The sequence below is a fragment of the Oenanthe melanoleuca genome, chromosome 28 (assembly GCF_029582105.1).
Source record: "Oenanthe melanoleuca isolate GR-GAL-2019-014 chromosome 28, OMel1.0, whole genome shotgun sequence".
Classification (NCBI taxonomy): Eukaryota; Metazoa; Chordata; class Aves; order Passeriformes; family Muscicapidae; genus Oenanthe; species Oenanthe melanoleuca.
This window is the reverse complement of record NC_079361.1, coordinates 3,328,258-3,340,525: the sequence shown is the minus strand read 5'-3', so window position 1 is coordinate 3,340,525 and position 12,268 is coordinate 3,328,258. Positions and strand designations below refer to the sequence as shown.

The 12,268-nt window shown below is 51.4% G+C and overlaps 1 protein-coding gene across 1 annotated transcript in view; it reads right to left on the bottom strand.

Annotated features, from left to right (window-relative positions):
• STK11 (serine/threonine kinase 11) overlaps nt 1-11,690 on the bottom strand; it is a 32,652-nt gene extending 20,962 nt beyond the window's left edge. The window contains exons 1-5 of the mRNA XM_056512434.1: nt 10,199-11,690; nt 5,086-5,169; nt 1,821-1,910; nt 979-1,111; nt 374-510 (exon numbers count right to left, since the gene is read on the bottom strand). Coding sequence (XP_056368409.1) covers nt 374-510; nt 979-1,111; nt 1,821-1,910; nt 5,086-5,169; nt 10,199-10,488 — 734 coding nt within the window. The 5' untranslated portion in view covers nt 10,489-11,690. The remainder of the gene's footprint in view (nt 1-373; nt 511-978; nt 1,112-1,820; nt 1,911-5,085; nt 5,170-10,198) is intronic.
• Between the last annotated feature and the right edge of the window lie 578 nt (nt 11,691-12,268).

The following is a 12,268-nucleotide window of genomic DNA, read 5'->3' as shown; positions in this document are numbered from 1 at the left end:
GAATATTTGGCAGTATGTCCAAAACCTCTTTAAGCTTAGCCTGCCCTCCTCACAGCTTTTCATTCACAGGGGTCAAAACCACCAGGACATCTCCCTGACAATCTGGGATAGCAAAAACTTAAAAATAAATACTGGAGATACTTGTGGTTTCTGTTACTGCCCTGGCTGTGCCTCTGGGAGCTGAGCAACAGCTGCAGAATCACTCATGGAGAGCAAAGATCCCCTTGTGCAGAATCACAGGTATTTTGGGGAGCATAAAGCCCCCCTCAGCTCCCCCCACCACACAAGAGCAGTGATGACAGAGCTGGGCCAGGGCTGAGCTATCTGAGGGTGTCATTAGTTATGAAGTTCCTGGGGGCTCCTGGGCACTCACAGTGTCACCCCTGCAGACCAGATGTCGACTTTAAAGCCTGAAAAGGTGTCAAGGCCATTGGCAATTTCTGGGGGCTGGAATGCTGGCGACCCTTGGCTCGTCCTGCACGTGTCATCCTCTGCAAACGGATGCAATGCCTGCAACAGGAGAGACCAAACAGTGTCAGGCTTCCAAAGAAAACAAACTGTGACTCTTGGAAAAGTTCCACCTGGGAAACAACAGGGGAAACCCCTCTACTGAACATCTACAGATGATGAGATCAGCCACTACAGCAGCCACACACCACAGTGACAAGTCTGGCACCTCTCCTACCTAAGACAGTCTCTATATAAAAATAAGGATAAGGTTATGGAGCTTATCCCCATTTCCCCCCACTTCTGGGCTCATCCAAGTTTGACATCTTCTTCCTCTGTTCCTCCTGAGTGGAGGTTTCATGCTGCTACCAAAAGAAGTGCTTTGCCAATTGCAATAAATATTCTGAGTCCCTCAGAGCACTCTGCAAGTGCAACAGCACAAAAGCCTAAATGCACAATAAATCAATGACACCACAGAGGTGACCTCAATCTAGAATGTCCCATTCTGACTTTGCTGTGCTTCTCACATACCTCTGCTACGCCCAAATCAGATATTTTTAGTGTCCCATTAGTTGTTAGCAGGAGGTTCCCCGGTTTTATATCCTTGTGGACAATCCCTTGGCTGTGCAAGTATTCTAAGCCATCTATAAGCTGACAAAAGTACCTGCAGAGAGAGGCAGAGGTGAAAAAAATCAAACACTTTTAGCCAGAAGAAAGGAGCTTTTTGCTGTGGTCAGAGATTCTGGGCCATCATTATAACCCACATGTAGCCTGGCAGTTGTAGAGGCAAGTGTTTCATCTCATAATATCCAGAAATAATATTAATGTGCCTGAATTTCACTGTCTGTAATCTCAGAGATCTCTTAAAATAAAATGAAAATATGACCATAAAATTATGTAGTTGTCACAGATTCGCTGCTCTGCCCTGATTTGATCCTGACAATGTTTTTGTGTCTATTCCCAGAATTCTCAAGTTTCTTCCCTTTAGGAGTAAAAGGGGCTCCAGCTTATCCCAGCTAACTACCCCAGCTACCAGATCATGCTGGATATTGCCAATCCCTAATCCACCCCAAGGCCTTTAATGTCTTTTCTGATGCTGAACTGTGGCTTGACCTCCATTTAGGCAGGAGATTCCCCCCTCACACTCCTTGGGATGGCAGGAGCAAAAAAAAAAAAAAAAAAAACCAAAAAAACCAAAAAAAAGAACATAAAAATCAATAGAAGGATGGTTTTGGTCCCAGAATCTAAGGGCAATCCCTGCTGGCCACTTCAAGAGCTTTTCACCTTTCTGCATGGGTGTAAAATATGAAATTATTGTACAAAGCCAGCCTGAGCAGAGCAGAGAGCACAGTGGGGAGGGGAACAGAACTTACCCATGAGCCTGAAACACTGGAAACCTCTTTTCTGGGACACTGTCCAGCATTTCCTGCATCCCACACACACAGTACTCCATCACCATATACGTGAGGGCAGAGTTAAGGAAGCTCCAGGGTTAACAGTGTTAACATTCTCCTCAGCTTTAAACATTCCTCAGCAGAGGAATTCCCTCATCCCAGAGGGAATGGCTGCACCCTCCAGGTACTGAGGGATGTTCCTCCAGCTCCCAGGAAAACCCTTCTGTCAAATGAGCACCTGCTGTTCCATGATCAGACCTGGAACAGGATGGGAACTTCACAGAAAATAAGCTGGAGATGTCACAGGCATGACAGAGAACAGGGAAATACTGAAATAGGCACAGAAAGTTGGGAACTCCCTGGCAGAAGAGCTGGGTGTTCTGCACTGAGATGACAGTGAGCTCCCACCATCCTCCCCAAAGCTGGTTACTCCTCATTCCCCATCCCAAACAACCCAGTTGTGTGGAACAGCTGCTGCTTACCCCCAGCTCCACAGGAGCATTCCAGGAGCAGGAAAGAGGATCCTTGGAGAGCTGGGAAGCTTTTGGGAACCATGTGGATAAAAACAGTCACAACAGAATGCCAAGAGCTGGTGGCACTTTGCAGAATTTGCTCCCTTGCAGCATATTCCAGTTTTTATCTCTGTAAGCTTTGATGTTGGGGCCAAAAAACGGGAACCAGACTGCTTGATGCTGTAATTGTCTGTTTCCTCCTCTCCCTGGGCTTTTGAAGGCAAAGTCTGGCTTGGAGGGGCCAAGGAGAACAGAGGGACATTGGGGAGTGTCCTGACAGAGCAGAGGCTGCCAGGGCTCCCCTGCAATCCCAAGCATGGTCAGTTATTCCTCCAGGCAGGTGCCTTCTTAACCTAAGCCCAAAATAAGTTACTTTTGCCCCAAGAAGCTACCTGAGGTAGAAGAGGCAAGAAAGGAGACTCCTGCCCTGGGTGGGATCTGGGCTGAAGACTCTGCTGCCCCTTTCCAGCATGATCCATCTAGCAGCTCCAAACACTGAAAACTCATTAAATTCCTGCTCCATTCCCCATGAGCTGCTCTTCACAGAGACCCTAAAATACTCTAAATATACTGCAAACAAGATTTTATGATGGGCACAAAGACACTCAGTAAATCAATAAAAGCAAGAGCAGAAGAAAGAGCTCCCAAAATTCATTTCTACCCTTTCTTACTCTGGAAGAAATGTGAATTACTTCTATCAGAGAGATGTGGAAGACATCAACTCTCCCACTGTCAGAATAACAGTGATGGCAGATATTACATATCAGCTTGTGGGGAGAAAAGAGGCTCAAGGACAGCCTGGCTGGGTGTCATTAACAGCCAGGCTGCTCCTCACCCCTCCCTGATCATTGATCCACTTCAGGTTGATCAACCAGATTAAAAAACAGATTTCCAAGCTGGAGCAGATCTATTACAGGTGCCCCAAGCTCTCAGTTCTCCCCCTCAAGGGGTTCTGCTCCCACACTCAGCTGTACACACTGGTAACAGAGTCCCTGGGATGCTGCTCATGGAACTGGGTTCATTTTCTGCCTGGATGAGCTCTTCATTCACCTCCAGTTCCACACACCCAGCCACAGCAGGCCAGCAAACAGCCCTTAAACACCAGAAGTCGTTGATATTCTTAATCCAGTCACCACAGCTTTCCCTTTCCCACAGAAAATCACTGAAGGTTTTTACTAGGTGAGCTGCTCAAACGCTGTCTTTAACCTGAAGGGAGCCTACAAGGAAGATGGAGAGGGATTTTTTACAAGAGCAGGCAGTGACAGGACAAGGAGAAACTGCTTCACACTGACAGAAAGAAGGGTTAGATGGGAGATTATTAAAAAAATCTTCCCAGTGAGGATGGTGAGAGCCTGGCACACATTTCCCCGAGAAGCTGTGGCTGCCCCTGGATCCCTGGAAGTGTCCAAAGCCAGGTTGGATGGGCTTGGAGCAACCTGGGATAGTGGAAGGTGTCCCTGTCCATGGCAGGGGGTGGAATGGGATGGGTCCTTTCAACCCAAGCCATTCTGTAACCCTGTGACAAACAGCTCAAGCCTGCAGTGCACTTCCACCAGCAACAGAACACTCAGGTGGGAACAGAATTCTTCCTTGTACAGCCCCAATTTCCAATCCCACAATGCTTGGTCTGGAAATGAGGATTTTTTTTTTTAATCACCAAGGGGAAAGTTGACATCTCCCCCTAAACCCCAGCTCTGCCTCCTGCAAGGAACCAACACAGCTCTGTGCATGACTAAGGGCTGTGCCTCCAGGGCAGCCTCAGGGAAACAGTCCCTTTTCTGCTGGAGCCTTCCCAAACCTGCTCCCCATGTGGCTGCTCAGGGTCTGCTCTGTCACATGCAGCACAGGCAGTGCCAGCCAGGAGCTGGGGAAGGGTTTGAACAAAATCATGGATGAATTCCTACTCTCAGTTCCAGTGAAAACAAATTCCCCCAGTTATTGCCAGAATCAGCACAGGGAGAAACAAACTTGGTGAGAGTGTTGGAGCAGATAAAGATAAAAATAACAAAATCAACCTGTCCTTGCAAGGGAAAAGCACTGAAAACCAACTCTGAACCAGCACTGCTCAGAAAGCCCAGCAAGGAGCATCCTTGGAGAGATCCCATTTCCCAGAGATGGTTTTGGGCTGTCATCACCTGGTACCAACACACGATGTCTCTCTCGGGCTCCTTTTCCCCACGCTGCCTCCTCCCTTCTACCTAATTAAACAGGATCTCTCTATCAGTAATTGACTCACAGTCCCCCTGCTCTGTCGAGGCCACAGCTCAAGCAGAAGTTGTCACACTGCTTTATCCTAATGATCTGGTGGCAGAGTGTTTGATCTAATTAACGCACACAATTAAATTACTCCTTTTCTGGAGTACTGTAATAAGTAGACAGTAGTTAGAAAACATTGTCAAAAATAAAAGCATCCCCTGTAGCATTTATAACACATGCTACAAGGGATCAGCTCCAGGAACTTTCATGCTGGTTCCAAGCAAAGTGCTCTCAGTGTAGCAGAGTCACATAAAATTCAGCAAAGTGAGGATAAAATTGCCCTGATCAGTGTCTGTGTGAATTTGTGTTTGTGTGGAAAGTCTGCCAGGTGGGCAGCATGGTTAACAGCAGCCAAAGCAATTTAGCTGCAAAAATTTAAGCTTAAGAAACATCCAAAAGGGCCTTCCCAAAAGCACAACTACAGCAGGGAACAGTGGGAGCTCAAACCTGATTAACAGCCCTGTGTAAAAGGATATATTTTCTGCTTCTCCTCGTTGTACAACACATCTACCAGCTGGATGACGTTTTTGTGCCGTAATCGCCGCAGGAGCTGGATTTCCCTGCAGGCAGAGACAAGGAAAAAGTTATGTTTAAAAAGCTCATTCCCAACTCCATTTCTTCCAAAATTACACCCAAGCTTGGCTGAATGGCTCAGAGACCTGAACTGAATCCTGTGTTTGTGGGGAATAAATAAGGTAAAGCAGTGAGGAGCCACCTTCCCTTGGCTCGGGGAACAGCCCCTTGACTGTCCCTTTCTGTCAGCGGTTCTGATCTTGGTCTCCAGAGATTTTGCACTTGTCCCAAACCACAGTTTAGTCTCTTCTGCATTAAACTCATCCTGCAAAATCCCACTGGATGCCAGCTGTGGAGAAACAGGCAGAGCAGGACAGTCAGGTCAGGGTGGTTCTGTTGGTGCCTGGCAGTGCAGGTCCTGCTTCTCTCTTTGTTCTGCTGCTGCTCCATCCTGGGCTGTGCTGAGCTCCCAAATTCTCCTTCCCAGCTCCTTTCCAGAGCGATTTGGCTAGTGCTTTAAGCAGTGTGGTCACACTTCATCAGCTCAGCCTCTGGGAAGCAGCATTACAAGGAATTCTGAGCACAGCTTTGGAAGTGAGAGCCCCTGCCCAAAGCCAGCTCAGAGCCCCTCACGGGCACAATTAGCAGCTCCAGTAATGAGCTGGGGCCAGCACAAAGACTGAACAACAACCAGGAACTGCTCCTTGGAAAGGCTTCTCTGATGCAAGAGTGCAGGAGAATCCTTACTGATCTTTTAAGGATGCCTGAGCAGTATGAATTATTTCACTACCAAAGTTAAGGCCAGACACTCTTTTCTCAGCTCTGGATTTAGAAGAAGCCACCAGGAACTGAGTAGAGATTGAGGATACCACAGAAAGCTCCCAAGTGTTCTGTGGACATGGCAGACAAGTCTAATTATAGGAATGACCAAAGGGCTGAAGTGGATTAAATTAGCACAGGAACTGCAGCCAGTGTCAGTGTGGGGCTGAGGAGATCCTGCAGCATGGAGGGAGAGGGCTGAGGGCTCCAATCAGGGCTGCCAGAGAGGAGCAAACACACTCAAACACAACTGCTTTAGAGCCCAAATATTGGGAAATCCTGATCCCAGCAGCTCATTCCCTATAATACAGCTGGGAAGCACAAACACTAATTCCTCCCACCTTACACCGACTAATAAATATCTCATATTTCTGTAATGATTCCCCCCTCAGGAGGACTTGGCGAACCAATCCGAAATGCCAGGGCAGTGCCCCCACCCCTGGGGCAGAGGCCAAGCTGCCCTTTTCCCAGAGGAAAGATTACTTCTATTTTTAGCCCCTCTTTTGCTCTGGAATGCCTGAGGAGCAGGGACAGCCAGCCCAGTCACCTCCGATCCGTTCGCTTTGCAAACCCCTCTGGTAGGAGAACATCGGTCTCACCTCCTCAGAACAGGCCTAAATTTGATTTTTTTTTCTTCCAAAACTAACAACAAAACCCCACCACAGCCCAATGCAAGTGTGTGACCAGACAGACTGCCAGAGGGCAAGGCCTGCTTCCAAGTACAACCTTCTGGAGGGAGACAAGGAGAGAAAAGACTTTCTAACTCAAGCTCTGTCAGATCCATTAAGCTCATCCTGCTGGATTAAGACTTATCCCCTGCAAGGTACCTGCTCTGCCAAATAACAGGAGGTGTGGCTGCTCAGAACTGTAAATAGCAAAGCTGCCCCCTTATTCCATGTGCCACACCATTTTGGAAGATGCCAAAGGCAGCCTGGAAAGCAGACTCTCCTTCCTGGACACTCTGAGATCCAGTGTTCTTCCTACAGCTTGTTCCCAGCCTAAACAAAACCCAGCAATGCAGCCAAAAGATTCGGTGCCTTCCTTTGGTTCACAAGGCTTTTCCACCAACATCCTGAAAGCTTAGGAAGTGCAGCACCTGCTCCAGGACTGTGTGAGCCAAGAGCTGGAAGTACCAGGAAGATCTTGGTGTTGCTTTTTCTCTTTCCTAGTCCCAAGGGACCATGCACATCCTGCCCCTGCAGGGATGTCTGGCATTCCAAGTTCTACATCCATCACAACCTGTGCTCTTCCATGGAGTACAGGTCCCAGCATTCCACCTCTCAAGCCAAGCAAACATCCAGCTCAGCAGAGGAAGTCCTTGAGCCACGCAGCTCCACGGGGAACACGTGTCTGGGGAGATGGGATCAGCCCATTCCCAGCTGAGCCCACACCTCCAGGGCTTCCAGCAAGTCCTTCCCCAGCAGAGCTGTCCCTCTTTGGAGATTCTAGCTTGGGACTTGCAGACCTCAGGAACAAACTGTCACAGCACAGCCCCATAACCCAGGTTAACCCTCCGAGGAATTCCAAGGAGCAGAAATTCCAACCTGAGCAATTCAAGGTGGTAAGTACAGCACAGGGCACTTGGGATCCCACAGAGCCCCAAACACTTAATTAACGTGTCAGGCTATTAGCACACAGCGTTATTAAACCTCTGCTGCTGCAGCCACAGGCTGCCAGGTTTTCCTGCCTCTTTTTGGCAATCCCACTAAACTCCTTTTCCTTTTTTTTTTTTTTTTGCAGGGATGAGATCCAGCAGTGTCTGCCTGATTGAGCCACCTCTACCTGCTCTAAAGAGAAATGTAGATTCTCCCAATGGATTTAAGGAAACTGTGTTTTACAAGTTTAAGCTCAGCATGCTCTCCAGGACTCAGAGAGCCCTTCAGGGCTCATTTTCCTGGGGCAGAAGTGGAGTATTTTGGGGCAGAGAAAAACAATCTGATTTTATGTAATTCCCAAATGCATTTTAGTTGCAATTTCTAGGTCTCCACAACACAAGACACAGGGCTGGGATGAGGCTGTGTCCTGGGTTATCAGCAAGGAGGGACCCAAGGATGACATTAACATCCCATTTCCAGCCCAGCATCTCCAGGTGCCCAAGGCCCAGCTCAGACCTGTATGATCCTCCACAGCTCATTACTGCACTCTCATTACTCCCTGTGTATTACTGCTTGTGGAATTACCCAAGGGCCACAATCTAGGAACTGTTTTCCAGGGAATTCCTTGGGTGACAGCTATCAGCACAGCTGGGTGCCCTGTGAGGGGGCAGAGGCAGGAGCTCACCACAGTAACTCCATCACCTCTGCCCAACAACCCAAGCCTCAGCTTTTCCCTGTGTGGTAGGAAACCACTTCAGTGATCAGAGTCCAAGAGAGAAAGCAGAACCTGACGCTGTGATCCAGCCCACAAACTGATTTCCTGCTGTTCTGTGCACAGGAGCAGTTTTTGGGCATAAACTCCTCAAAGCTGCTCCAACACAGCTGCCCCAAGTGAGATTCCAGTGCAGTGTGGCCACACTGATATTAAACACTGTGTCAGTGTCCTGTCCAGCACTACCTGGAGACCCCACAGCAGTTTGTTCCTCCCACACTGACCATTCAGATACCTGGGTTTGGTCACATATCTCCACACTCAGAGCAGACACAGCTTTCACTCCCTTCAGCAAGCAATGTTGAAGGGTTCTGATAAGCTCAGACTGCCAAGGGACCACAAAATACAACAGTTTGCCTTAAAATTCCCCACTGAAGCAGCAGACAAAGCACATGGATAGGTGGGCAGAGGGAAAAGGATGAGGGAACAGAAATAGGAACTTGAACTAAAGTAAACTCCTGGGTACAAGGCAAGACCTAAAATCTGCCTTGCTGTTTTGGAGCAGGTGGGGCTGAGCCAGGAAACCCCTTTTAATAACTCCCTTAATGACCCATCTGATACTCACAGCCCCACTCCAGGCATGAATAAAACTTCCACGGAGTTCATGTCAGGACACAGGAGCATTCCCATGGCTCTGAGAGCAGGGAATTCTCCTGATGTGGGCAAGCTCTTTTTACCTAATTTACATGAAAAGCTTCCCTAAGGAGGAAACTCTCTCCAGGTTCCCCAGTGGCAGCTCTGGATGTGCCCGTGGTGGGACTCAGGGACGGGGCACTCAGCCTCCACCAGAAAAACAAGAAACATTTTATTACACATTAACCAAGTTTGCTCCATTCTGAACCTGAGCCAGCAAGGGAGAGACAGGGAGGTCCCAGCCTTGGGATGTGACTGTTCCACAGCCAAGGCTGTCAAGAAAGGTTGGAAGGCAAAGTGAGAGAGCTCCCTGACAGCAATGCTGGGACAGGATGTGAAATATCTCACAGCTAAACTGGGAAATCAAACTGAGGGACAGAAACAGGACCCTGCAGGTCAGGGCTCACTCACAGCAGAACACCACAGGAGTCTCCTCGACCTCTCAGAGCTCTCCCTCCCAGCCTAGATAAACCCTCATGGGTTGTTTGGGCTGCAGAGGCTCCTGCACAGCTGATAAGCAGCTCCTGGCAGGGCTGGGATGCAGCAGCTGCGAGGTCCAGGGAAGGGAAAGTTCTCACAGCAGCCCCACAGATCCAGCCCTGCACCCAGCTTCTCCTGGGGTTCACTTCCATGAAGGCTTTGTGCCCTGAGTAACCAGGTGTGTCAGAGGCACAGACAGCCAACAACCCTTGGCCTCATTTTACAGCCACAGAAATCAGCCAGGGAGAGCCCTGAGTTATCTCCCAAGGATCTTAGAAATGAAGCCAAGGAAAAAACCCAAAATTTCTTGTGCCCATGTGGTGCCCCATATATTGGATCTTTGTTCCAGGCACCTTCCACACGGGTGGGAGAAGGAATTGCCACCACAGAGAGCTCCAGGGCCTTTGGGACACACCTGGGCAGGTACAGGAATAACCCCGACTGTGAGGACACCAGGTGTGTTTGTGTCCCCTCACCTTTCCCAGCCAGCAGCACCTGGGCAAGGTGAGACCTTACAGAAGAATTGCTTTAAGAAACACTAGTTTACCCATTAAATGACACCAAAGTGGTGTATTCCAGACTGCCCCAGTCCTTGGGAACCTGTGCCCAGCCTCACCCTGAGCGCTGGCTGCTGTTCAGAGGGAAGAGATTCCTAAATACCTGTGGATTAGGAAGCACTTCCCAGCAGAGCCATGCTGTCAGCTAAAACAACACAGGAGCTCAGCTGGTAAACAAGGACCAAGTTCACCCTCTCAGCTCCCACAACTCTTTACTCACTTTTTCACGTTGGCCTCCCCGTTCGGGATCCGGCGCAGCTTCTTCTTCTTCAGGATCTTCACAGCTCTCCTGCACAGGGTCTCTGAGTCCAGCATCTCCTTGACTTTGCCGTAGGAGCCCTCTCCCAGCAGGTCTCCCATGAGGTACTTGCCGATGAGCTTGGCCCGTTTGCGGCGGGGCTGGTAAATGACCTCGGTGGAGTCGATGCGGTGGATGAACGTGTCCATCCCCACCGACATCAGCTCGCTCTCCGCAAACATTCCCAGCTGCTGGGGCTCCTGCAGATCCATCCTGGATTAAGTTCCTTAACCTGTTTTTTCCTTAAGCGCTCAGGGCTTTTAATCCTGTTTGTTAGTTTCCAACACTCCCTTTTACTCCTTCTCGGAAAAAAAATATCCAGAAGATTGTACAAACATGAATAATAATAATAATAAAAAACAACCAAAAAATAGAAGAGGGAAAAAAAAAAAAAGAAAACCAAACCTAAGAGCTGCTTCCAGATCACTTGGATGCCAAAAGATCCCGGTCTGGCTCCAGAAAGTCTTTGAAAAAGAACATAAATTTGTGACGGGACACACTCAGTTTGGGACTTTGCTTCCAACCCGGTCCCGCTGCCGGGGGCTCTTCCCAGTCAATTGGCCTTGACTGGGCCCAGTTTGATCCTGCAGAGTTAGGTCATCTCCGGGCCGTCAGGCCACCCCGTGGAACCAGAGCAGCTCCCAGTCCCTCTCGTGACTTTCCATGCCTAGGAGCTCATGGTTGCCAGCCGGGGTGGGAAGGTGTGCTCCCGCCGGCCTCCCGGGAGCACGGGCCGGAGCGGGGGGTTCAGCCGTTGGGGAGCTGGAACCAAGTTTCCTTGAAGGAGTTTTCCGAAACAATTCTCGCGTCTTCGCTTTCGCCTACAAAAGTTTGAGGCCTTTGGTGCCTACCGAGAGCTCCCGGGGGCATCCTTCATCCACCGGGATTCCGCCTGGCACATGATGTGTCACCACCTCTGCTCCGGGTGTCAGCGGTGCAGGACAACACAACCCACCCCGACCCCGGGGGGGTCAGGGGACCCTCTGCCCGGTGACCCAACCCCCGGCTCCTCCCGGGGGGTCGGGGGGGTTTTTTACCCGGTGTCCGGCCCCTCACGGAGAGGGGTCAGGGATGCCCACCCGGCCCGGACGGTCCCTCCCACAGGTGTCACCGGGGCTGGGAGGGTACAGCGGTGGGGCAGGGAGGGGTGACAGGGGACAGGACACTTTTGGTGCGACAAAATCAGCGCCGGAGCCGGGACGGGACGGGACGAACTCCGGGGGGGTTCGGTGACCTCCGGGCCCTTCCCGGCTCGAGATGGGTCTTTCCCCGCAGGCAGCTCCGGCCGCTCTCGCCGGCCCCAACGGTGAACTGGGGGAGGGGGGCGGGCGGCCGAGTCCCCCCTCCCCGCCGCCGGGCGGGGGAGCCGGGCCGGGCCCCGGCGCCGCGCTCCGCCCCGCCGAGCCGCCGCCTCCCGCGTCCCCCCAAGTTCAGGGGCCGCCCCTCTGCCGCTGCCCCCCGGCGCTCTCCCGGCCCCCGCTCCCGTTCCTTGTCCCGGTCGCGCCGCCCCGTTACCGCCCGCCCCGCCGCGCGCGCGCCGCCGACGCCGCTGCCGCCATCTTGTCCCCGCCCGCCCCCGCCGTTCCGTGCTCCCCCCGCTCCGCGCCTCGCGCCGCCCCGGCGCGCGCCCCCATTGGCCGCTCCGCCGGCCCCGTCTTCGAGCGCTCGAGCGCTGATTGGCTGCGACCGCACCACGTCGGGTTCCGGTTGGTCCGTTACGAGCAGCCGGCCCACCCCCTGGGGCCGGCGGCGGGGCTCAATGATAGAGTAATGGAGCTGTCCGTTATAGCTAGAGGCGGGGTTTGAGGTGAAATTCAGATGTGATAGGTAGTAGGAAATGTCCGTCGCGACTGAGGGCGGTGCTGGCGGCAGCAGGGCGCTGCGATAGGCTACGAGAGCTGTCCGTCACGCCTCAGGGGCGGGGCGGCAGGAGGTGAAGGGCAGAAGGGCAAAGGGCACGCGGGTGTCATGGAGACGGGGCCCGGCCCGGAG